Source organism: Pristiophorus japonicus, chromosome 3, assembly GCF_044704955.1.
Source record: "Pristiophorus japonicus isolate sPriJap1 chromosome 3, sPriJap1.hap1, whole genome shotgun sequence".
Lineage (NCBI taxonomy): Eukaryota > Metazoa > Chordata > Chondrichthyes > Pristiophoridae > Pristiophorus > Pristiophorus japonicus.
Genome location: NC_091979.1, coordinates 227,355,219 through 227,382,584, shown reverse-complemented (window position 1 = coordinate 227,382,584; position 27,366 = coordinate 227,355,219). Strand labels below are relative to the sequence as shown.

Genomic DNA, 27,366 nt, shown 5'->3' with positions numbered 1-27,366 from the left:
ACATCAAGTATGCAAAAGGAGTTCACCCTTTCTCTAAAGGGCTGGTCCTGACTGCATGCAGCAGGTCAAACATTGCCATAATACTCTGCTCATGTTTCTCAAAACTCCTTAGTGAGCTTAGAGACAAAATAAAATCTAAACTGTCCGAGAGAAGTCAACACTGTTCCTCACATTTCTCCGCGAACTAAAGTTGCTTTGAGTTGTAACTCTTCTCCACATCTCACCATGTCTTTCAGCTGGTTCTGTCCTGAATGCAGTGCTTGTCGCACACTCTGTGAAAGCAGGATTTCATGTCGAAGGCGTTGCTTGCCAAAAGCCACAGCTCCACTTGTTACAATCATCATCTCCCGACCTTGGTTCTGCAGCACAGACACCTTAAGGAACAACATACAGAAAGTTATAAACTCTTATCCTTCATGCCTAGATCATTATATAAATTGCATTTATATAGCGCCTTTAACACAGTAATACATCCCAAGGCGCTTCACGGGAACGTTATCAGAAAGAAATTGACACCAAGCCAAAGGAGATAATAGGACCAGTGGCTAACAGCTTGGTCAAAGTGGTAGGTTTTAAGGAGGGTCTAAAGGAAGAGAGAGAGAGAGGTGGAGTCTAGTCTCCAATAATTCTTTTGTAGCACTCGTTACCAATTGTCCTGCCCTCCGGGCAACATTTAGACATTTGCCCTCAGCCATTTCTGCAATTCTCCTCGCCCCTCTGAACACTGGAACCAGCAGCAAAAGCTTCTCCTCCTGGTTTTTTGCATGAGTTCTCTTATACCACACTCATACGCCAAGCACAATTCCCTGGCCCCATCACAGTGCACTGACTCTCACCTGCTCAACAATGGAAGCCAGTCGGCCAAGAGCAAGGCCGCACTCGTCACCTCGGGTCACCACCGCACTGCCCAGTTTTACCACGATGCGCTTGGCTTGCTTCAGCTCACTGCGATGGGCAAATGGTATCCCTGGAGTGCGACTTAGGGGAACACCGAGAAATGGAACATTGCTCCAGTGGCGGGCAGGTGGTTTGAACGATGCTGATCCATAAGTCGGCCGACCTACAGAAAATAGGGAGAAAGATTCAGATCATAAACTGGAAACAGGAACCAAGAATCAAAATCAGAATCTTCAGAGTGAAACAAAGGTTTTGGTCCACTCCTTTCACTGTAACACCCAAAACTGCCATCTGAAAATGAATTTTACAACTCATTGTTGAACTGGAAGAAAGAATTTAATGGAAACCAAACCACCCGCCCAGGTCTGATTGGGCCTTTGATGTTCAGAAGCTCTTACCTGAGCAATTGCCCAGGTAGTATCATTGTGACAGGAAAAGAAAATCAAAATATTGGAAATCAACAGGTTTGGAAACCATAATTTAGTGTTCTGAGGGGCACTTCATCACAATTGGCACAGTGAGGCTGGAGAACTTGTTTAGAGGTTGACCGACAAAGAGGGAACAGAGAATAAGTAGAGACCAAGAATGAAAGTGTGCACCATCACCTCCTTTTACACAGTGGTTTAATAAAAGAAACCTCGTACCAGCAACACTGATCTGAAATTAGACTCTGCAGCCAATAAACAGCACACTCCAAACTCAACAATGGTCTGATTTCAAACCAACCTCCGACCCTTCTTACATAAGAAGTAGGATTGTTATCCTAGGACATTTGCACCTGGTCGACAAGGAAGTGGCTCGAGAAACTGCTCAAACTGATTTCATGTAGGACTCTTGCAGCCATCAGACAGAGGAGGACATCACATAAGGAAATCTAATTGAAAACAAAGGCATATAATGTGGCCAAGACTAGTGGGAGGCCAGAGGATTGGGACATTTTAAAAAGCCAGCAGAGAACGACTAAAAAAATGATAAAGGGAGGGAAGACAGATTGTGAAAGTAAACTAGCATGAGATCTAAAAACAGATAATAAGAGTTTCTACAGGCACATAAAAAGGAAAAAAAGAGTGTGGCTAAAATAAATGATGGTCCCCTGAGGATGAGACTGGGCAATTAATAATGGAGAACAGGGAAATGGCAGAGACGTTGAACAAATATTTTGTATCGGTCTTCACAGTAGAAGACATTAAAAACATCCTAATAGTGGATAATGAAGGGGCTACAGGTTGGGATACAATCACTATCACTAATGAAGTAGTACTAGGTAAAATAATGGGACTAAAGGCAGACAAGTCCCCTGGACCTGATGGCTTACATACTAGGGTCTTAAAAGAAGTGCTGCAGAGATAGTGGATGCATTGGTTGTAATCTACCAAAATTTGGAAAGTGTGAGGTCATGCACTTTGGCAGAAAAAAATCAAAGAGCAAGTTATTATTTAAATGGAGAAAGATTGCAAAGTGCCGCAGTACAGTGGGACCTGGGGTACTTGTGCATGAAACACAAAAGGATAGTATGCAGGTACAGCAAGTGATCAGGAAGGCCAATGGTATCTTGGCCTTTATTGCAAAGGAGATGGAGTATAAAAGCAGGGAAGTCTTGCTATAGCTATATAAGGTATTGGGAGGCCACACCTGGAATACTGCGTTCAGTTTTGGTTTCCATATTTATGAAAAGATAAACTTGCTTTGGAGGCTGTTCAGAGAAGGTTCACTAGGTTGGTTCCGAGGATGAGGGGGTTGACATATGAGGAAAGGTTGAGTAGGTTGGGCCTCTACTCATTGGAATTCAGAAGAATGAGAGGTGATCTTATCAAAACATATAAGATTATGAGGGAGCTTGACAAGGTGGATGCAGAGAGGATGTTTCTCCTGATGGGGGAGACTAGAACTAGAGGGCATAACCTTAGAATAAAGGACCGCCCATTTAAAACTGAGATGAGGAGAAAGTTCTTCTCTCAGAGGGTTGTAAATCTGTGGAATTTGCTGGCTCAGAGAGCTGTGGAAGCTGGGACATTGAATAAATTTAAGACAGAAATAGACAGTTTCTTAAACGATAAGGCGATAAGGGATTATGGGGAGCGGGCGTGGAAGTGGAGCTGAGTCCATGATCAGATCAGCCATGATCTTGTTGAATAGCGGAATAGGCTCGAAGGGCCACATGGCCTACTCCTATTCCTATTTCTTATGTTCTTATGTAAAGTTCCCTGGATTCTGGGGCGGTCCCAGCAGATTGGAAATCCGCAAATGTAACTTTTCATTTAAAAAAGGAGGCAGACAAAAAGCAGAAAACTATAGACCAGTTAGCCTAACATCTGTCGTTGGGAAAATGCTGGAGTCCATTATTAAGGAAGCAGTAGCAGGACATTTGGAAAAGCATGATTCAATCAAGCAGAGTCAGCATGGTTTTATGAAAGGAAAATCATGTTTGACAAATTTGCTGGAGTTCTTTGAGGATGTAATGAGCAGGGTGGATAAGGGGGAACCAGTGGATGTGGTGTATTTGGATTTCCAGAAGGCATTCGATAAGGTGCCACATAAGAAGTTACTGCACAACATAAAAGCTCACGGGGTTGGGGGTAATATATTAGCATGGATAGAGGATTGACTAACGAACAGAAAATAGAGAGTCGGGATAAATGGGTCATTTTCCGGTTGGCAAACAGTGATTAGCGGGGTGCCGCAGGGATCGGTGCTGGGTCCTCAACTATTTACAATCTATATTAATGACTTGGATGAAGGGACCGAGTGTAATGTAGCCAAGTTTGCTGATAATACAAAGATGGGTGGGAAAGCAAATTGTGAGGAGGACACATAAAATCTGCAAAGGGATATAGACAGGCTAAATGAGTGGGCAAAAATTTGGCAGATGGAGTATAATGTGGGAAAGTGTGAGGTTATCCACGTTGGCAGAAATAATAGAAAAGCAAATTATAATTTAAATGGAGAAAAATTGCAAAGTGCTGCAGTACAGAGACCTGGGGATCCTTGTGCATGAAACACAAAAAAGTTAGCAAGTAATCAGGAAGGCAAATGGAATTTTGGCCTTTATTGCAAGGGGGACAGAGTATAAAAGCAGAGAAGTCCTGCTATAACTATACAGGGTATTGGTGAGGCCACACCTGGAGTACTGCTTACAGTTTTGGTCTCCATATTTAAGGAAGTATATACTTGCTTTGGAGAAGGTTCACTAGGTTGATTCCGGAGTTGAGGCGGTTGACTAATGAGGATAGGTTGAGTAGGTTGAGCCTATACACATTGGAATTCAGAAGAATTAGAGGCAACCTTATTGAAACATAAGATAATGAGGGAGCTCGACAAGGTGGATGCAGAGAGGATATTTCCACTCATAAGGAAACTAAAACTAGGGGACATAGGCTCATAATAAGAGGCCGCCCATTTAAAACTGAGATGAGGAGAAATATCTTCTCTTAGAGGGTTGTAAATCCATCGAATTCTCTGTCCCAGAGAGCTGTAGAGGCTGGGTCATTGAATATATTTAAGGTGGAGATAGACAGATTTTTGAGTGATAAGGGAGTAAAGGGTTATGGGGAGCAGGCAGGGAAGTGGAACTGAGTCCATGATCAGATCAGCCATGATCTTATGGAATGGTGGAGCAGGCTCGAGGGGCCAAATGGCCAACTCCTGTTCCTATTTCTTAAGTTCTTATGAAATAAAACTAAAAAGACAAAAAGTTCTGGAAACACACAGCAGGTCCTTCAGCTTCTGTAGAGAGAAAACACAGCTTATTGTTGAGTACAGACCCTCTGTCAGCAATCTGAGGACTCTGTCACCCATCGTCTGGATTAGAACCAAGGTCCTCGCAATGAAATGCCAGCATCTAACTCACTGCAACACTCACTTCCCAGGTTTTTATTAACATATCTGTGAGTTGTATTAATTTACTTTGCGCAGCTGAGAGTCACGAATCGGATCAATGTTCACAGCTGATATATAGAAACATAGAAACATAGAAAATAGGTGCAGGAGTAGGCCATTCGGCCCTTCGAGCCTGCACCACCATTCAATGAGTTCATGGCTGATCATGCAACTTCAGTACCCCATTCCTGCTTTTTCTCCATACCCCTTGGTCCCTTTAGCCGTAAGGGCCGCATCTAATTCCCTTTTGAATATATCTAACGAACTGGCCTCAACAACTTTCTGTGGTAGAGAATTCCACAGGTTCACAATTCTCTGAGTGAAGATGTTTCTCCTCATCTCGGTCCTAAATGGCTTACCCTTATCCTTAGACTGTGACCCCTGGTTCTGGACTTCTCCAACATTGGGAACATTCTTCCTGTATCTAACCTGTCCAATCCCGTCAGAATTTTATATGTTTCTATGAGATCCCCTCTCATTCTTCTAAATTCCAGTGAATATAAGCCTAGTCTATCCAGTCTTTCTTCATATGTCAGTCCTGCCATCCCGGGAATCAGTCTGGTGAACTTTCGCTGCACTCCCTCAATAACAAGAATGTCCTTCCTCAGATTAGGAGACCAAAACTGTACACAATATTCAAGGTGTGGCCTCACCAAGGCCCTGTACAACTGCAGTAAGCCCTCCCTGCTCCTATACTCAAATCCTCTCGCTATGAAGGCCAACATGCCATTTGCCTTCTTCACCGCCTGTTGTACCTGCATGCCAACCTTCAATGACTGATGTACCATGACACCCAGGTCTCGTTGCACTTCCCCTTTTCCTAATCTGCCACCATTCAGATAATATTCTGCCTTCCTGTTTTTGCCACCAAAGTGGACAACCTCACATTTATCTACATTATACTGCATCTGCCATGCATTTGCCCACTCACCTAACCTGTCCAAGTCACCCTGCAGCCTCTTAGCATCCTCCTCCCAGCTCTCACTGCCACCCAGCTTAACGTCACCTGCAAACTTGAAGATATTACATTCAATTCCTTCGTCTAAATCATTAATGTATATTGTAAATAGCTGGAGTCCCAGCACTGAACCTTGTGGTACCCCACTAGTTACTGCCTGCCGTTCTGAAAAGGATCCCTTTATCCCGACTCTCTGCTTCCTGTCTGCCAACCAGTTCTCTATCCACGCCAATACATTACCCTCAATACCATGTGCTTTAATTTTTCACACAAATCTCTTGTGTGGGACCTTGTCAAAAGCCTTTTGAAAGTCCAAATACACCACATTCACTGGCTCTCCCTTGTCCACTCTACTAGTTACACCCTCAAAAAATTCTAGAAGATTTGTCAAGCATGATTTCCCTTTCATAAATCCATGCTGACTTGGACCGATCCTGTCCCTGCTTTCCAAATGTGCTGCTATTACATCTTTAATAATTGATTCCAACAATTTCCCTACTATCAATGTCAGGGCACCGGCCTTTAATTCCCTGTTTTCTCTCTCCCTCCTTTTTTAAAAAGTGGGGTTACATTAGCTACCCTCCAATCCATAGGAACTGATCCAGAGTCGATAGAATGTTGGAAACTGACTACCAATGCATCCACTATTTCTAGGGCCACTTCCTTAAGTACTCTGGGATGCAGACTATCAGGCTCTGGGGACTTATCAGCCTTCAATCCCATCAAGTTCCCTAACACAATTTCCTGACAATAAGGATTTCCTTCAGTTCCTCCTTCTCGCTAGACCCTCAGTCCCCTAGTATTTCCGGAAGGTTATTTGTATCTTCCTTCGTGAAGACAGAACCAAAGTACTTGTTCAATTGGTCTGCCATTTCTTTGTTCCCCAATATAAATTCACCTAATTCTGACTGCAAGTGACCTACATTTGTCTTCACTAATCTTTTTCTCTTCACATAGCTATAGAAGCTTTTGCAGTCATTTTTTATGCTGCCTGCAAGCTTACTCTCATATTCTATTTTCCCCCTCCGAATTAAACCCTTTGTCCTCCTCTGCTGACTTCTAAATTCTCCCAGTTCTCAGGTTTTCTGCTTTTTCTGGACAATTTATATGCCTCTTCCTTGGTTTTAACCCTAATTTTATCCCTAATTTCCCTTGTTAGCCACGGTTGAACTACATTCGTTATATTTTTATGCCAGACATGGATGTACAATTGTTGAAGTTCATCCATGTGATCTTTAAATGTTTGCCATTGCCTATCCACCGTCAACCCTTTAAGTATCATTCGCCAGTCTATCCTAGCCAATTCACGTCTCATACCATCGAAGATACCTTTCTTTAAGTTCAGGACCCTAGTCTCTGAATTAACTGTGTCACTCTCCATCTTAAATGAAGAATTCTACCATATTATGGTCACTCTTCCCCAAGGGGCCTCGCACAACAAGATTGCTAATTAATCCTCTCTCATTACACAACACCCAGTCTAGCTCTCGAGTTGGTTCCTCGACATATTGGTCAAGAAAATAATTCCTTATGCACTCCAGGAAATCCTCCTCTACCGTATTGCTACCAGTTTGGTTACCCCAATCTATATACAGATTAAAGTCACCCATGATAACGGCTGTACCTTTGTTGCACGCATCCCTAATTTCTTGTTTGATGCCATCCCCAACCTTAGTACCGTTGTATGGTGGTCTGTACACAACCCCCAATTGCGTTTTCTGCCCTTTGGATTCCACATCATCCTTCCTAATGTCCTTCCTTACTATTGTGTTAATCTCCTCTTTAACCAGCAACGCTACCCCACCCCCTTTTCCTTTCTGTCTATCCTCCCTGAATATTGAATACCCCTGAATGTTGAGTTCCCAGCCTTGGTCACCCTGGAGTCATGTCTCCGTAATCCCAATGACATCATATCCGTTAATAGCTATCTATGCAGTTAATTCATCCACCTTATTATGAAGGCTCCTCGCATTGAGATAGAGCCTTCAGGCTTGTTTTTTTTAAACACTCTTAGTCCTTTTAGAATTATGTTGTACTGTGGTCCTTTTTGATTTTTGCCTTTGATTTCTCTGCCCTCCACCGTTCCTTATCTCCTTTCTATCTTTTGCTTCTGCCCCCATTTTACTTCTCTCTGTCTCGTTGCATAGATTCCCATCCCCCTACCATATTAGTTTAAACCCTCCCCAACAGCACTAATAAACACTCACCATAGGACATCGGTTCCGGTCCTGCCCAGGTGCTGACCGTCCAGTTTGTACTGTCCCACCTCCCCCAGAACTGGTTCCAAAGTCCCAGGAAATTGAATCCCTCCCTCTTGCACCATTCCTCAAGCCACGTATTCATCTTAACTTGAGAATGTGTAAAGAAGGGTTGCGAATGTGGTAGATGGATAGAGAATGTGGCAAAAGGATGGAGATAGGGAATCATGGGAAAATAGCTAAAGAAATGTCAAGATGCAGATTCTGTGGAAATGAAACTATAAGTCTATACCAGAACCTGGCACAACGGATCCTTGAAGGCCCGGAACCCACTATCCTGAGATTTAATGTCAGAAATGGAACATCGCAAGATCGAACAAAAAGGGGAATACTGGAAACACTAGGCACGGGTTATGCGGCAGGGGTTACGATGATGAATCCCATAGGCCTGTATGCAATATACGACTGGGTTAACAACTTAATGGCGTAGTCTTGAGTGGTTTAGTGGGGAGGGACTTGGATAACCAAGCCCTACATGCGTGGTGGGGAGATGGTGCGGAAGGGGAACTGTTACAAGTGGCCTATACATTACAGAAACATGCCAAGACAATAAAATTGATCCACGCAATGGGGAAAGATATAAGTAAACGATTACAGGCTGAGATAGTTTGCTCCGGGTATGGGGCCTGGATATTAAGTGAGGTACAACATAATTTGGAGCAACTCCAGAATGGAGACATACCAGATTGGATTCCGAACAGCATACTTAACAATTGGACTCTAGAAAAAAAAATGAATAACACATGCGAGGTACGAAGGAATAGTCATGCATGGGTGCCGAAATTCAGATGTATTACTGAGCGGGTGAATATGATCGGATTTGTGTTGTCCATACCACAGTATGATGTAACAAAGGGAGACCCCTTATATCAGATCGATAATATTGGTGAAGTGAGAAACCAAACTCAGTTACGTTACCATCAGCCTGCCAGACGGGTGGTTAAAATTAACTATTGTACCAAAGGCATTGACATAACTGACTGCGTAATGTGTAAAGAAGGGTTGCGAATGTGATAGATGGATAGAGAATGTGGCAAAAGGATGGAGATAGGGAATCATGGGAAAATAGCTAAATAAATGTCAAGATGCAGGCAACTGCAGAATCGACAGAAAAAAAAGGGATTACCAAGAGTCGAGGTTGAGGTTAAACACGGGTCATGAGAAAGACGCAAGACGGCACAAAGAAAGAAAAAGCAATCACAGATAGGAGAAGGTAACGTAATGGTTTTCACTAATAAGGAGGGGAGAATAATGTAATACTTTTTACTGATAAGAGGGAAATAGGTTTTACTGATAAAGAAGAAGAATTTAATGAGGATATAAACAAGCTGACCTCGGGGCCAGCTCTAATTAGGAGACCTCCTCGCCTGCCATTGGACATACTCAGGGGGGGAGGGAGGAAGAAAGGGAGTGGACAGACCAAGTGCTAATCAAATGTGTTATGTTTTGAAAATGTATAACTACTGTGCTTTTCGCACTGAAAAGGGGCTTGTCCAGAAGAAGGTAAACAGGCTCTGATTGAGAGTGTTCCTTTGTCTTGACAAGTCCCGGCTGGAGAATCTTCAATAAAGGTCTTTTACAGAAAAGGCAAGAAGGTGTTCGCTTCAGTGTATTCGCTGAAACAAATTGAGGGAAAAAGAATCCGTATTAACAAACTATCCTGCTTTTTCTACTCTGACTAGCACATGGCACTGGTAGCAATCCTGAGATTACTACCTTTGAGTCCTACTTTTTAATTTAACTCCTAGCTCCCTAAATTCAGCTTGTAGGACCTCATCCCCTTTTTTACCTATATCGTTGGTACCTATATGCACCACGACAACTGGCTGTTCACCCTCCCCCTCCAGAATGCCCTGCAGCCGCTTCAAGACATCCTTGACCCTTGCACCAAGGAGGCAACATACCATCCTGGAGTCTCGATTGCGGCTGTAGAATTACCTATCTATTTCCCTTACAATAGAATCCCCTACCACTATAGCTCTCCCACTCTTTTTTCTGCCCTCCTCTGCAGCAAAGCCACCCATGGTGCCATGAACTTGGTTGCTGCTGCCTTCCCCTAATGAGCCAGCTCCCCCATCAGTATCCAAAGTGGATCATCTGTTTTGGAGGGAGATGACCATAGGTGACCCCTGCACTACCTTCCTACTCCTGCCCTGCCTGATGGTCACTCATTCCCTATCTGCTTTTGTAACCTTTAACTGCGGTGTGTCCAACTCACACGTGCTATTCACGACAACCGCTGCATCCAGAGTGAATCCATGCGCAGCTCCAATGCCGCAATGCGGTCTGACAGGAGCTGCAGCTGGATACACTTCCCGCACACATAGTAGTCGGGGACATTGGAAGTGCAAGTGTCCCTGATTTCCCACATAGCACAGGAGGAGCGTGACATGGGTCTGGGCTCTCTTGCCATGACTTAACCCTTAAATTAACTTAATTTGGCAACAATGCCAAAGGTTTCCTACTGATAAGAATGATCCTGAAGGTGAACAAATAGCTCAAACATTAGATTCTGGAGATACTGTAATGCAGCTGTTTTAAGTTAAATGTTTTAGAATTTTTAAACATTCTGATACCACAAAATCGGGGTTGTACAGAGCACTGAATCAAAATTCATCTTCCAAGGTGAATGTGACTAATCCCAACCATCATGCCCAAAAACAAAGCAATATTATCAACAACTTAACACTCACATTTAGTTGGCCGAGAGCCCACTTTAGACAAGGCTGAGCTGACTGTGACACCTCTGAAGCGATGGGTCAGGCCGGCTTTACACAGCATGGTGCGCAATGGGCAGCAACTTCAATACCTGCAACAGAGCAAAAGCACAGAGCGTGAACTCAAACTAGCCCACAGTAAACTGTCCAACTATCATCACTGTATTAACACACAATTTGTGATTAAAACTTCTAACTCCAATGGTTTTTCTGCAAACAGTTGCAGTATTCCAGTATCGCAGAGTATTTAATGTGAATTTCACCAGGAGGCCGTCCAGTTCCCATTTCCTTTTTGGCAGGGGCGGCTGTAGTAAGGGAGGTTTCACAGAGAAGCCTCCCAGTACCAAGCAGATGCCTCAGAGTGGGCAATAAAGAAATATACAAGATGTGCAATGGGATTGAGACAGTAAACTCAAACAATAAGATGTTTCTAATTCGGCACGGGCTCGATGGGCCGGGTGGACTTCTTCTGTGCTGCAACCAGTCTATAATACTTTCCAATACATCAGAGTGAGAAAGCACAGGTTCAGGGCAAGTTTCGGACAGAGGTGGTCAACAGTACCTGGGCTTATTTAACAATCAGCTAGCTGCTATGGTGGGGAGACAATAGGATTGGTATTCAATAAGGATGAGATTGAACAGGCCAAACAGCCTTCTTCATCTTGCAATCTGTATATTGTTCCAAATATTATACAGCAGTGATTCTCACAGAACCTGTGCACTCTTTCTTCACATGCAGTACTTAAAAATTACTGTACATTCTAATGGCTTTTTATTGACTGTATCAGCATTTTTAGAAAGCAATTCTACATCAATCACCCACCATACCTACCAGAGGTTTGGCCTAAAAACTGTTTTTTTCTTCTGCAAAGATTTCTCCAATAATAATGTTACAAAAAATGAACAGAACCCAGCTAATAACCTTCTTCTGCTGAATATTTGAGACTGTAGCTGTTTGATGGGGTCGTGTTTGCTCCAAACCCACACAAGGAAACTCAAAACCAGAAAGCACAAGGAAACGCCTGTTAATCTATGCAGCCAATCAGACTGCACCTCCGAGCTGTTTCCTGTGTGCCAGGGTGGAAGTGATGTGTGAGCCCACCCACTGCCCAGTCAGCAGCTGATGAAATCCAGCAACTGAATTGCAAGCACAGCCACGTGGACCTCTTGGAAAAAGGGCAGCTGGCAGAGTTCACCAAGTTTTATACAAATATCTACAATAAATAATTTTTTCTTCAATCACACAGTGTGCAAGCTGATCTTTTCTCATGTGCAAGACTATTCCTGATAAAAAGACAATTCTCTCACTTAATTGAGTTCATGCTGTGTTTATGAAGTTCTTATTATATCAATTCGGCCTCAAAGTCCAATCTATTCCTCTCCAAAAACAGCACTGAGAAAAGACAAATTTGTGTTCTGGGTCGATACCCTTCACCCCGTGAGTTTTTGCTTTAGTCAGACATTCTATGCAGAACCCGCCCCAAATTCATTTTCTAAGTCAAGATAGATAATACCCCCTCTACTTTTTTCAACCAGCTTAAATGTTTGTTTATCTTCCAATTTACAGTTCGGATAAAGAATTTCATCAAAAGCTAACCTGTCTTTAATCCTTACCGGTGCTGACTAACCTGTGTATTTCCAGCATCTTCTGTTTTTATGCAGTTTTGTTCCTATTTTTAATTTGTTCCTGCTCTAAATCTGTAGATGGCGCCCTAGTTCTATTCCTCGTCTAACCCAACCAAAAGCTCCACATGTTTATCCCAGCTCACTCGAATAGCTATCTGGCCAGTTTTGGACCAGACAGTCATGACATTTTTAAATTGGAAACCAGACATAAACAGATTTTTTTTTTAAGGGGTCGTTTCTCCTCTTACTCCTTATGATATGCATGCACTAGTTACTCAGGATATTTACAGTCTTTTATTGTAGCATCTTTAACGTAGTAAAACATCCCATGTCACTACACAGGAGCATTATCAACAAAAAAAATATTATCAAGTCAAAGGAGATATTCGGACAGAATTGGAGGAACACAGAGTTTGCAGAGGGTTATAGGGCTGGAGGAAGTTACAAAGATGGGGAGGAGTGAGGCCATGATGGGATTGGAACATCAGGATCAGAATTTTGGTGGAGCGGGAGCCGATGTAGGTCAGTGAGCACGGGGCGATGGGCAGCAAAGGTTTCCATGAGCTTAAGTTCATGGAGGGTGGAGGATTGGAGGCCAGCCAGGAGAGCGTTGGAATAGTCGAGTCTGGGCGTGACAAAGGCATGGAGGAGGGTTTCAGCAGCAGATGGGCTGAGGTAGTGTCGGAGTCGGGCGATGTTACGGAAGTACATAAGAACATAAGAAATAGGAGCAGGAGTCGGCCATTTGGCCCCTCGAGCCTGCTCCGCCATTTAATAAGATCATGGCTGATCTGATCATGGACTCAGCTCCCTTCCCTGCCTGCTCCCCATAACCCTTTATTCCCTTATCACTCAAAAATCTGTCTATCTCCGCCTCAATGACCCAGCCTCCACCGCTCTCGGGGGCAGAGAATTCCATAGATTTAAAACCCTCTGAGAGAAGAAATTCCTCCTCATCTCAGTTTTAAATGGGCGGCCCCTTATTCTGAGACTATGTTTCCCCAATGAGTGGAAATACCCTGTACAGTTGTAGCAGGACTTCTCTGCTTTTATACTCTATCCTCCTTGCAGGTGAAAACAGGCGATCTTGGTGATGGAGAGGTTACGGAGTCAGAATCTCAGATCAGGGTCAAATAAGACAGTGAGGGTGTGGCCAGGGAGGGGGATGGGAACTCACTTTGTGGCAAAGCTGAAAGATAATTGATTATGATGATCAAATTCAGTAACAAGCAAGAGAACTTGTATTAATTATAGTGCCTTATCATGTTTTCATGATGTCCCAAGGTGCTTCACATCCAATTTATTTATTTCAAGTGCAGTCACTGGTATGTAGACAAATGTAGCCACCAGTTTGCACAAAGTATTACTACGTTAAATGAGATGAATGACTAGTTACTCAGCATTTTGTGGTGCTGGTTAATGGAGAAATTTTGGAGTCTAGAACTCCCTGCATTTTGAATATGTCATGGAACCTTTAATATCTTCCTGAACAGGACGATGGGGTCTCGCTTTAACGTCTGATTGGAAATACAGTACCTCCAACAATGTAGTACTCCCTCAGGACTATACTGATTGACAAGCTGATGCGCTCTCATCCTAGAGCGGAGATTGAACCCACAACCTTCTGACTCAGGAGGTAAGATTGCAGCCACCCGAGTTAAGCTGACACTTAGCAAAGAAAACATCACAACTCAAACCAGGAGTACGGCCTTAGCCTGCAATCAGTAAACAGTGGCATCATCGTCAAACTAAGATTTATACCCATTTAATAAATATTATTCATTAAAATAGAAAAGCTATTAAGTTTATTTTACTTTGAATTTGCAATGATTAATACATCACCACCTGACCTCCCATAGTGTTACTCATGGTAAGCCAGATGATACACAAATATTAGAAGGACAGGAGTATACTAAAATGTAATATATTATTTTGCTAAAGTCCAGCTATAGATAGCCCTTTAAAGTAATGAAGTCTAATTGTAAAACACAAGGGTAGGTCACTCAGAATGTCAGAGTTGTTTGATCAGGAACTTTACATACTGTAAATTGATGGTTAGTTTCAGCTCCCAGTCAGAAAAACCCAGCATGAAGTAACGGTTTATTCCCTTTTGCTTGTGTGACAAGGTGCAATGTCTGCTCACAATTACGTGTCTTTTAACATATCCTTCTTGTTGCTCATGATGTTATGTACAAGGGCCATGTTATAACATGCAATGCAGAATATATTATTCACCTGCTAAGCAGAAGTTATTTCCATGCAAGGCCATAAAATCTAATTGCTGTTAAGTAACTACAGGGTGAACTCAGAGTTTAATTGCTATCGAGGCTTAAGGGCACTCTAGGACAATCTCGATGGTCCCTAAACTTAGATTATTTCCCACATTACAACAGTAACTACACTTCAAAAAATACTTTATTGGCTGTAAAGCGCTTTGAGATGTCCGGTGGCCGTGAAAGGTGCGATATAAATGCAATATACATTAATGATTTAGACAAAGGAATTGAGTGTAATATCTCCAAGTTTGCAGATGACACTAAGCTGGCTGGCAGTGTGAGCTGCAAGTAGGATGCTAGGAGGCTGCATGGAGACTTAGACAGGTTAAATGAATGGGCAAATGCATGGCAGATGCAATATAATGTGGATAAGTGTGAGGTTGTCCACTTTGATGGCATAAACATAAAGGCAGATTATTATCTGAATGGTGACAGATTAGGAAAAGGGGAGGTGCAATGAGACCTGGGTGTCATGGTACATCAGTCATTGAAGATATGCATGCAGGTACAGCAGGCAGTAAAGAAAGCAAATAGCATGCTGGCCTTCATAGCGAGGGGATTTGAGTATAGGAGCAGGGAGGTCTTACTGCAGTTGTACAGGGCCTTGGGGAGACCACACCTTAAATATCGTGTGCAGTTTTGGTCTCCTAATCTGAGGAAGGACATTCTTGCTATTGAGGGAGTGCAGTGAAGTTTCACCAGACTGATTCCCAGGATGGCAGGACTGACATATGAAGAAAGACTGGATCGACTAGACTTATATTCACTGGAATTTAGAAGAATGAGAGGGGATCTCATAGAAACATATAAAATTCTGACGGGATTGGACAGGGTTAGATGCAGGAAGAACGTTCCCGATGTTGGGGAAGTCCAGAACCAGTGGTCACAGTCTAAGGATAAGGGGTAAGCCATTTAGGACCGAGATGAGGAGAAACTTTTTCACTCAGAGAATTGTGAACCTGTGGAATTCTCTATCACAGAAAGTTGTTGAGGCCAGTTCGTTAGATATATTCAAAAGGGAATTAGATGTGGCCCTTATAGCTAAAGGGACCAAGGGGTATGGAGAGAAAGCAGGAATGGGGTACTGAAGTTGAATGATCAGCCATGATCATATTGAATGGTGGTGCAGGCTCGAAGGGCCAAATGGCCTACTCCTGCACCTATTTTCTATGTTTCTATGTTATGTCTTTCCTTCTTTGGCTCTTTTCTCTGCCACTATTTCTCCACTTTCTCCATTTCTCGTTCTTTATTTTCACCTTAAATCTGTGTCCTCTGGCTAGTGACCCTTCTGCCACTAGAAACAGTTTCTCCTTATTTACCCGATTAAAACCCTTCATGATTTTGAACACGTCTATCAAATCTCCCCTTAAGTTTCTCTGCTCCAAGGGGAACCCCAGCTTCTCTATCGGACATTTCTACATCATATTACATTTGTTTGTGTACATCTCTCTTGCTGTCTGTGTTGGAGAGGCACACTTAATGTCTTTCACACTCTCCAGCTCTAGCTGTGTGCTTGTATTGTTTAAGGTCACTCTCTCTCTCTCTCTCTCTCTCTCTTTCTCCACCAGCCACTTACATTCCTATACTGGTCTCTCTCTTATTCAATCATTTGCCAGATTCTGTTTATTGAAGTATGTGATTTGATTCTGCAAGTCTGTCGTTCTCCAGGTTTTTGCTCTTGTTCTGCTCTCAGTTTGCTCAGGTCCATACCACTGCCCTCTGTCTGTCAAGGGCAATATTCCAACAACTTGCATTTACATAGTACCATTAAAATAGTAAAATGTCCCAAGGCGCTTCACGGGAGCATTAGCAAACAACATTTGACACCAAGTCACAAGGAGATATTAGGGCAGGTGGCTTCCAAAAGGCGTTTGATAAAGTGCCACATAATAGGCTTGCCAACAAAGTTACAGCCCATTGAATAAAAGGGACAGTGGCAGCATGGATACGACATTGGCTAATGACAGGAAACAGTGAGTAGTGGTGAACGGTTATTTCTCGGACTGGAGGAAGGTATACAGTGGTGGTCCACAGGGGATGGTATTAGGACCACTGCTTTTGATATATAAAAATGACTTGGATGTGGGTGTGCAGTGCACAATTTCAAATTTTGAAGGTGACACAAAAGTTGGAAATATAGTGAACAGTGAGGAGGATAGTGACAAACTTCAAGAAGACATAGACAGGCTGGTGAAATGGGCAGACACGTGGCAGATGAAATTTAACACAGAAAAGTGTAAAGTGACACATTTTGGTAGGAAGAATGAGGAGATGCACTATAAACTAAAGGGTACAATCCTAAAGAGGGTGCATGAACAGAGAGACCTGGGGAATATGTGTAGAAATCGTTGAAGGTGACAGGGTAAGTTGAGAAAGCGGTTAAAAAAGTATACGGGATCCTGGGCTTTATAAATAGAGGCATAGATTTCAAAAGCAAGGAATGCACTGCCTGATAGGGTGGTGGAGGCAGATACAATCATGGCTTTCAAAAGGGAACATAAGAAATAGAAGCAGCAGCAGGCCATTTGGGCCCTCGAGCCTGCTCTGCCATTCAATGAGATCATGGCTGCTCTTCAAACTCAACTTCACTTTCCCGCACTGTCCCCATATCACTTGATTCCCAAATATCCAAAAGTCTATCCATCTCAGCCTTGAATATACTCAACGCCTGATCCTACACAGCCCTCTGGGAAAGATAATTCCAAAGATTCACTACCCTCTGAATGAAGAAATTTCTCCTCATCTCAGTCCTAAATGGCAGACCCCTTATTCTGAGACTGTGACCACTTGGTTCTGGACACCCCAGCCAGGGGAAACATCCTCCCTGCATCTACCCTGTCAAGCCCTGTAGGAACTTTGTATGTATAGGCCACGTCTACTCAATCTCTCCTCATAGTACAATCCACCCCCCCGCGCCCCCCATCCCAGGAATCAGTCTGGTGAACCTTTGTTGCACTCCATCAATGGCAAGTACAGTATACTCTTCCTTAGGTAAGGAGACCAAAACTGGACCAATACGTCGAGGGACCAACTAGAGAGCTGGCCATCCTAGACTGGGTGATGTGTAATGAGAGAGGATTAATTAGCAATCTTGTTGTGCGAGGCCCCTTGGGGAAGAGTGACCATTATATGGTAGAATTCTTCATTAAGATGGAGAGTGACACTGTTAATTCAGAGACTAGGGTCCTGAACTTAATGAAAGGTAACTTCGATGCTATGAGACGTGAATTGGCTAGGATAGACTGGCAAATGATACTTAAAGGGTTGACAGTGGATAGGCAATGGCAGACATTTAAAGATCACATGGATGAACTACAACAATTGTACATCCCTGTCTGGCGTAAAAATAAAATGGGGAAGGTAGCTCAACCGTGGCTAACAAGGGAAATTAGGGATAGTGTTAAAACCAAGGAAGAGGCATATAAATTGACCAGAAAAAGCAGCAAACCTGAGGACTGGGAGAATTTAGAAGTCAGCAGAGGAGGACAAAGGGTTTAATTAGGAGGGGGAAAATAGAGTATGAGAGGAAGCCAAAAGGCAACATAAAAACTGACTGCAAAAGCTTCTATAGCTATGTGAAGAGAAAAAGATTAGTGAAGACAAATGTAGGTCACTTGCAGTCAGAATTAGTTGAATTTATAATGGGGAACAAAGAAATGGCAGACCAATTGAACAAATACTTTGGTTCTGTCTTCACGAAGGAAGACACAAATAACCTTCCGGAAATACTAGGGGACTGAGGGTCTAGCGAGAACGAGGAACTGAAGGAAATCCTTATTAGTCAGGAAATTGTGTTAGGGAACTTGATGGAATTGAAAGCCAATAAATCCCCAGAGCCTGATAGTATGCATCCCAGAGTACTTAAGGAAATGGCCCTCGAAATAGTGGATGCATCGGTGGTCATTTTCCAACATTCTATCGATTCTGGATCAGTTCCTATGGATTGGAGGGTAGCTAATGTAACCCCACTTTTTAAAAAAGGAGGGAGAGAGAAAACAGGGAATAATAGATCGGTTAGCCTGACATTGGTAGTGGGGAAATTGTTGGAATCAATTATTAAAGATATAATAGCAGCACATTTGGAAAGCAGTGACAGGATCGGTCCAAGTCAGCATGGATTTATGAAAGGGAAATCATGCTTGACAAATCTTCTAGAATTTTTTGAGGATGTAACTAGTAGAATGGATAAGGGAGAACCGGTGGATGTGGTGTATTTGGACTTTCAAAAGGCTTTTGACAAGGTCCCACACAAGAGATTAGTGTGAAAAATTAAAGCACATGGTATTAGGGGTAATGTATTGACGTAGCTAGAGAACTGGTTGGCAGACAGGAAGCAAAGAGTAGGAATAAACGGATACTTTTCAGAATGGCAGGCAGTGACTAGTGGGGTGCCGCAAGGCTCAGTGCTGGGACCCCAGCTATTTACAATATACATTAATGATTTAGACAAAGGAATTGAATGTAATATCTCCAAGTTTGCAGATGACACTAAGCTGGGTGGCAATGAAAGCTGTGAGGAGGATGCTAAGAGGCTGCAGGGTGACTTGGACAGTTTAGGTGAGTGGGCAAATGCATGACAGATGCAGTATAATGTAACTAAATGTGAGGTTATCTACTTTGGTGGCAAAAACAGGAAGGCAGAATACTATCTGAATGGTGACAGATTAGGAAAAGGGGAGGTGCAACAAGACCTGGGTGTCATGGTACATCAGTCATTGAAAGTTGGCATGCAGGTACAACAGGCGGTGAAGAAGGCAAATGGCATGTTGGCCTTCATAGCGAGAGGATTTGAGTATAGGAGCAGGGAGGTCTTACTGCAGTTGTACAGGGCCTTGGTGAGGCCACACCTTGAATATTGTGTACAGTTTTGGTCTCCTAATCTGAGGAAGGATGTTCTTGCTATTGAGGGAGTGCAGTGAAGGTTCACCAGATTGATTCCCGGGATGGCAGACTGACATATGAAGAACGACTGGATCGACTAGGCTTATATTCACTGGAATTTAGAAGAATGAGAGGGGACCTCATGGAAACATATACAATTCTGACGGGATTGGACAGGTTAGATATAGGAAGAATGTTCCCGATGTTGGAGAAGTCCAGAACCAGGGGGTCACTGTCTAAGGATAAGGGGTAAGCCATTTAGGACCAAGATGATGAGAAACTTCTTCACCCAGAGAGTGGTGAACCTGTGGAATTCTCTACCACAGAAAGTTGTTGAGGTCAGTGCGTTAGATATATTCAAAAGGGAGTTAGATGTGGTCCTTACGGCTAAAGGGATCAAGGGATATGGAGAGAAAGCAGGAATGGGGTACTGAAGTTGCATGATCAGCCATGATCATATTGAATGGTGGTGCAGGCTCGAAGGGCCGAATGGCCTACTCCTGCACCTATTTTGTTTCTATGTTTCTATGTACACAATACTCCAGGTGCAGTCTCACCAGGGCCCGATATAATTGCAGTAAGACATCTTGGGCCCCGAAATTCAGTACCGCTGGAAGCTGGTGCTCCCCCCACCTTTTTGTGGCCATTAGCATCAAAATTTTTTCGTGGCTGGGCCACCCCATATTCAACTCCAAAAGTGAACAAGTGGGTTCCAGTGCGAATGAACCCTTCCAAAGTGGATTTTTCAGTGCTGTGGCTGTCTTAATTTGAGCGTTATCACCACTGAGAAAATCAGCATGCAGGTAAGGGTTTCTAATGAGTTAGCTGCTCCCTGGCCTTTTTAAAGGCCAGGATTTGCAGCAAGGTCCTGAGGGGGGAAGGAGGTTGGAAGGCTGGCTGGTGTAAGAGGTGCAAGGAGAGCCAACAGGTTCACTGATATGGAGCTGGAGACACTGACGGGCGGTGTGCAGGACAGAAGAAGAATACTGTTTCCGACATGGGGAGACCTGGCAGACCGCCAGTACATAATGCATGGAGGGAGATTGCAGGGGAGGTGTCAGGCACCTCCAAATATGTGAGGACGCCCCCTCCCAGGAGCGCGCTGGTCAGTCTGTACCCAGCCCTTCCAGGGTGGCGATGGGTCGACGCCTCCTTGCTCTGGGGCGACGGGGGAACCTCCTCCTCCTGCGCCTCCTCCTCCTCCTCAGGTGGTACTGCTGGCTCGACCTCCAGCGGCTGTCCCCTCATGATGGCCAGTTTGTGCAGCATGCAGCAGACCACGATAATAATGAAGATCCACTGAGGAGAGTACTGCAAGGTGCTACCAGAGCGGTTCAGGCACCGGAATCTCTGCTTAAGGATTCCTATGCACTGCTCGATGATGCACGATGCGTGTCATTGTATGCATGCTCTGGCGCTGTCCTGGGGTTGCACAGAGGAGTGAGCAGCCAAGTGTACAGGGGATATCCCTTGTCCCAAAGCAGCCAACCGCAATCCTGATTCGGGCCGGTGAAGACGGCGGGCACACTGGTCTGGTGCAGAATGAACGAATTATGGCTGCTGCTTCCCTTGCCCGCTGCCTGTCTGCATGGTGCTGACGGCAATGCTTTCTGCTGTGTGCCGCCTGTTTCTGAGCAGGTGTACCAGGTGTCGCCCTCCCAATACTCCTCCCATCCTCAGGGCGAACACTGCCAAGCAGGTCTCTGCAGCCCACAGGACTCCACTAAAGAGTCAGACCTTAAAGTTGTACAAGAGTATGAGTGTATGTGCAAACCTCTGAGCAGCACTCAGCAGGTTGAATGGAGCCAAAACAATTAATAAAACTATTAAAAGATAAATACAGTGGATGCTGTAATTTTAAATAAAAACACTAATAATTAATAAAACTATTAAAAGATAAATACAATGGATGCTGTAATCTTAAATAAAAATATTAAAATTAATAAAACTATTTCCCTACCAAAGGGCCCCGATTGCGGCAACACTCCAGCGGTGTCCCGTTCGAGCAGCGACTTGAATACCTCGTGGGGGCACTGCTGGGAAATGTTGTACCTTTTTGCAGCTGAAAATCCCTGTCCTTGCCGCTTTCCAGCGACCCGCACGCTGCAGAGCTCTCCGCTGGAATGTCACCTTTACAGCGGCTTCACCGCGCCATTTCTGGCGGAAGTGCACACTGCTCAAATCCCCCCCGAGCTGAATATGGCTCGGGGAGGGAAAATCATCCGACTGCGGCGGCCGATCGATTTCGGCCCCCTTTACTATTATACTCAAATCCTCTTGTAATAAAGGCCAACATACCATTTGCTTTCTTAATTGCTTGCTGTATCAGCATAATGTTGGTGCGTCTGTCCTCCCAGGGGATTTGTAGGATCTTGCGGAGGCATCGTTGGTGGTATTTCTCCAGCGACTTGAGGTGTCTACTGTAATGGCACTGTATTCGACCAGGCCAACATCCCCAGCATTGAAGCACTGACCACACTTGATCAGCTCCACTGGGCAGACCACATCGTTCACATGCCAGACACGAGACTCCTTCACGGCAAACGCGCCAAAGGTGGGCAGAGGAAACGTTACAGGGACACCCTCAAAGCCTCCCTGAAAAAGTGCAACATCCCCACTGACATCTGGGAGTCCCTGACCAAAGACGGCCCTAAGTGGAGGAAGTGCATCCGGGAGGGCGCTGAGCACCTCAAGTCTCATCGCCGAGAGCATGCAGAGGTCAAGCGCAGGCAACAGAAAGAGCGTGCGGCAAACCTGTCCCTGCCACCCTTACCCTCAACGACTGTCTGTCCCACCTGTGACAGGGACTGTGGTTCTCATATTGGACTGTTCAGCCACCTAATGACTCATTTTAAGAGTGGAAGCAAGTCTTCCTCGATTGCGAGGGACTGCCTATGATGATGATGTACCTGCATGTTAACTTTCAGTGATTCATGTACAAGGACACCCAGGTCCCTCTGAACACTAACATTTCCCAATATCTCACCATTTAATAAATACTCTGCAGTTCTATTTTTCTTACCAAAGTGGATAACCTCGCATTTCTCCACATTATATTCTATTTGCCATGTGGTTGCCCACTCACTTAGCCTGTCTCTATCCCCTTGTAGCCTCTTTGCACCCTCCTCACAACTTATATTCCCATCTAGCTTTGTATCATCAGCAAATTTGGATACATTATATTTGGTCCCATCATCCAAATCAATGATATAAATTGTGAATAGCTGGGGCCCAAGCACTGATCCTTGCGGTACCCCACTAGTTACAGCCTGCCAACCCGAAAATGACCCGTTTATTCCTACTCTCTGTTTTCTGTCCGTTAACCAATCCTCAATCCATGCAAGTATATTACCCCCAATCCCATGAGCCCTAATTTTGTTTAATAATCTCTTGTTGGCACCATATTGAATGCCTTTTGAAAATTAACACATACATCCACTGGTTCCCCCTTATCTACTCTACTAGTTACAACCTCAAAAAACGCGAACAGATTTATCAAGCGTGATGTACCTTTAATAAATCCATGTTGACTCTGCCCAATCCTATTATTATTTTCTAAGTGCCCTGTTACCACATCCTTAATAATAGATCCTAGCATTTTTCCCTGCTACTGATGTCAGACTAGCTGGTCTGTAGTTCCCCGTTTTCTCTCTCCCTCCTTTCTTAAATAGCGGGGTTACATTAGCTACCTTCCAATCTGCGGGAACCGTTCTAGAATCTATGGAATTTTGGAAGATGACAACCAATGCATTTTTATAGCTCTATATCTCGATAGTCACATCTTTCAAAAAAGCATAGGAATTGGATAAGTACCCGAAGGAAACAAAATTGCAGGGCTAAAGGGAAAGGGCAGGGTAGTGGGACTGGCTGAAGTGCTCTTGCTGAGAGCCGGCATGGGCTCAACGGGCTGAATGGCCTCCTGTGCTACAACCATTCTATGATTCAGTGACCAAAAGCTTTTTAAAGAGGTAGGTTTTAAGAAGCGTCTTCAAGGAGAGAGAGGAAGAAATATTTAGGCAGCTGAAGGCCGCTTTTGCTGGAGAGATGAAAATCAGGGATGTGCAAGAGGCCAGAACTGGAGGAGCGCAGAGATCTCAGAGGATAGTAGGGCTGGAGGAAGTTACAGATAGTGAGGGACAAGGACCGGGAAGAATTTGAAAACAAGGATGAGCTCCTGCTATCTGGAGGTAATGACTGTGCCCCAACTTTGGATGAGTGCCAATTCATAGGCCCTGATTTTAAGGAGGTGGGGTATGGGGGGAGGGCAGTATGGTTAGCATGAGCCCCACAGTGAGCAGCGATCCCGGGTGTCCGAGGAAATGGAGGCACAGCTGATTTTAACTAAAGGGCCACATTTGAATAATTGAGATGAGTGTCTCGCTCGAAGCCGATGGGAATGAAGACAAGGCCAGCGGGTGGAAGTGAGAAGTGAGAATTGAAGTGGAAGCTGGCTGTAAATGGGGACCTCAGGGAATGAGCCCCGGCAGAGGGTAAGTGCTGAGAGGAGAGAGAGGGCGGGATGCGGCAAGAGAGGCCCAAGGATTTCTTCCTGATCCTCCTGACGCCCAATGCTTATCTTGGCCTCCCTCTGGCCACTCTGCTGTCTCTGCAGGGTTTCTCTGGCACATTTGACACCAGGCAAGTCTCCCCGAGTTGGGGAGTCAGAGGCGGTCCCTCGTATCGAAGATGACTTGCTTCCACGCCAAAAGGGATGAGTTTCAACGAAGGACCTAATATTCCAGGTCCCGAACTACATGTTGAAGGGTGGAAGATGCCTGTGCGTGGATTTTTTTAATGTGTGGTGGCCGTTGCACACCAGCCACCACATGGGCTTGACAGTTTTGGTCCGGTGGCAAGGATTAACCAAGATGACTGGAAACCAGCTCTGCTGCACGGACCTAGTGCGCACACATATCGCAATGTGGGCTGGCCCGTGCTGCCCCTGGGCCCTCGCCTTTCCTGGGCCCCGATCACGTCGCTCCACAAAAACTCGCCCCTCCTGCTATACCTACCCACGCTCCAATCAACGACCGGTCCAGTCCAGTCGCCCTCTTCATAGCCGACACCCTCCTGAACCCTCAAGCTTGGTGTTCGATTCCTACCAACAATTAAACACAACTCTCTCCAGAATCTAATATACATTCCAAGAAGCTCAGCCCATTTTACCAACACAATGGATGATTCATTAACTGGTTCAGGAAATGGGATCATTGTTATTTGTTGTAATGTGGCTATTAGCAGCAAGTCAGCAACCTTGGACACAAGAGTCACCGGAGTTACTTTTTATGGAATTTCTCATCTGGTTGATGGGGCTTAAACAGATGCTGGAGTCGCAAGGGTGGCTGTGGTGAAACTGTTTCCACAATGGCCGAGTCTAGAACAAGGGGCATAAACATAAGACAGTCACTAACTGATCAAAAGAGAGATGAGGAGCAATTTCTTTAGAGAGTGGTGAGAATCACATGGAGTGGCTGAAGCAGAAAACATCGACACATTTGCATTGCAGAAGCTGGTTGTTTCCCAGAGGGAGAAGGGCGGGTGTGAAGAGGGAATTAAAGGATAATCTTGCATTCCTGTAGTGCCTTTCTCACCTCAGGCCGCCCCACAGCGCTGCAGGGCTGGGGAGTGGGGAGGCGGTCAGCACAGACCGGGGGCCCGAAAGGCCGACCCCTGGGTTCCGCTCACCCGGCTGAAGGGGACGGGGGTGTCCCTACTCCATCCATTCAGGGCAAGGCTTTCTGTACGGGCCCCTCAGCCTCGCCTCACATCAGGGGCGAGTGTCCCCCGTCCCCCTGCCCCACGGGGGCTGGGCGCCCAGGCCTCCCTCCCTTCCCCTCCCCTCCCTGGCCTGTGCCGTGCCCCCGAGCCTCCCTCCCGTCCCTGGTCTGTGCCGGGCCCTCGGTCCTCCCTCCCCTCCCTGGCCTGTGTCGGGCCCCCAGGTCTCCCTCCCGTCCCTGGCCTGTGCCAGGCCCCCGGGCCTCCCTTCCCAGGCCTGTGCTGGGCCCCCAGGTCTCAATCCCCGGCCTGTCCCGGGCCCCCCTCCCCGGCCTGTGCCAAGCTCCCCTTCCCCGACCTGTGCCGGGCCCTCGGGCCTCAATCCCCGGCCTGTGCCGAACCTCCCCTCCCCGGCCTGTACCGGGTCCCCCTCCCTGGCCTGTGCCGGTCCCCCGGGCCTCCGTCTCGTGTCTCTGGAGCCAAGCCTGGCCGCGCACCTGGGGAAAGGAGGGAACTCCGCGAAATAATGGACACCGGGGGCAAAAGTCAGGGCGGGGTCACGACCCAGCCTGGGGGGAGGGAGGGAGGGAGGGGCAGCGGACACCTTGGGAAGAGTTCCGGGCATGGAGAAGGCATTGCTCCCCCAATCCCCCGGCATCTGAGCCTGGAGGGATGCGGGGTGAGGGGCTGAGGCGGTGAAAGAGCTGTCCCATGAGGAGAGATTGAGCAGATTGGGCCTGTACTCTCTAGAGTTTTGAAGAATGAGAGGTGATCTCATTGAATCATGCAAGATTCTGAGGGGGGCTGACAGGGTAGATGCTGAGAGGTTGTTTGCCCCTGGCTGGAGTGTCTAGAACTCGGGGGCACAGTCTCAGAATAAGGGGTCGGCCTTTTAGGACTAAGATGAGGAGAAATGTCTTCACTCAGAGGGGCTTTGGAATTCTCTGCCCCAGAGGGCTGTCGATGCTGAGTGGTTGGATATATTGAAGGGTGAGAATCGATTTTTGGATTCTGGGGAAATCAAGGGGTAAGGAGATTGGGCGGGAATGTGAAGTTGAGGTAGAGGATCAGCCATGCAGGCTCGAGGGGCTGCATGGCCTATTCCTGCTCCTAATTCTTATGAGGGGGTGGGGCTGAGGGGACGGGACGGGGGGGGGGGGGTGGGTGAGGTGAGTGGAGGGGGTGAGGGTCTGAGAGAACAGTGGGGGTGGGGCTGAGGAGACAGGGCGAGGGGGGGCTGAGGGGATGGGGTTGGGGTCAGCAGGGCTGGTGAGTGTGGTGCTGGCCCGTCACATCCTGAAAATATTTAGAAAATGATCGTCGGCACTAACTGCAGTTTCCAGGCAGGGCCAGTTCAGTGTGCAGGCTTTAGGTAACCCTGGCATCTGCCTGGGGCATCACAGAAAACAGGACCCAACATTGACTTGTCATCTCACCATGTTAGGCAATCAGTGAGTTCCTGCACCTCCTTCATCCATTTGCTTCCAGTTCCTCTGCCTCCACGTGGCTGGGCTTCTGCTAACCTATTTGCTTCTGGTCCTTCAGATACCGTCAGCAACATCAAAACAACAGTAAGCACGAGTCCTTTGCTGGCTGGGTCTGCAATTTCACAACTGTTCTGGTATCAAATAGTTTAATGACTGCAAGTGTTGCCCATCTCTGATTGCTGAAACCCACATCTGTCCATGATCAATGCTTTAGCCTCCCACAATCAATGGTCTCTGACCAACTCAATAAGGTACATGTTGTTTAAATCAAATAAGGAGAGACAATATAAACTAAATGGTATAATTTTAAAGGGGGTGCAAGAAGAGAGACCTGGGGGTGTTTGTGCACAAATCTTTGAAGGTGGCAGAACAGGTTAACAAAGAGGTTAATAAAGCACACTGGATCCTGGGCTTTATAAATAGAGGCATAGAATACAAAAGCCAGGAAATTGTGCTAAATCTGTATAAAACACCAGTTCGGCCCCAGCTGGAGTATCGTGCCCAATTCAGGGCACCACACTTTAGGATGGACGCGAAGGCTTTGGAGGGGGTACAGAAGAGTTTACTAGAATGGTTCCAGGGATGAGGGGTTACAGTTACGTGGAGAAGCTGGAGAAGCTCTGGGCTTGTTCTCCTTAGAGCAGAGAAGGCCAAGAAGAGGTTTGATAGAGGTGT

The 27,366-nt window shown here is 45.5% G+C and overlaps 1 protein-coding gene across 3 annotated transcripts in view; it reads right to left on the bottom strand.

Moving 5' to 3' along the window:
• aldh18a1 (aldehyde dehydrogenase 18 family, member A1) overlaps positions 1–12,363 on the bottom strand; it is a 66,478-nt gene extending 54,115 nt beyond the window's left edge. For 2 of the 3 annotated variants that reach the window (XM_070876348.1, XM_070876350.1), the window contains exons 1-4: positions 11,539–11,679; positions 10,683–10,798; positions 837–1,060; positions 225–374 (exon numbers count right to left, since the gene is read on the bottom strand). In XM_070876348.1, the coding sequence (XP_070732449.1) occupies positions 225–374; positions 837–1,060; positions 10,683–10,770 (462 nt within the window). In that variant the 5' untranslated portion in view covers positions 10,771–10,798; positions 11,539–11,679. Of the gene's footprint in view, positions 1–224; positions 375–836; positions 1,061–10,682; positions 10,799–11,538; positions 11,680–12,334 lie in introns of those variants that run through there. The other variant, XM_070876349.1, reaches the window with a different exon arrangement.
• Between the last annotated feature and the right edge of the window lie 15,003 nt (positions 12,364–27,366).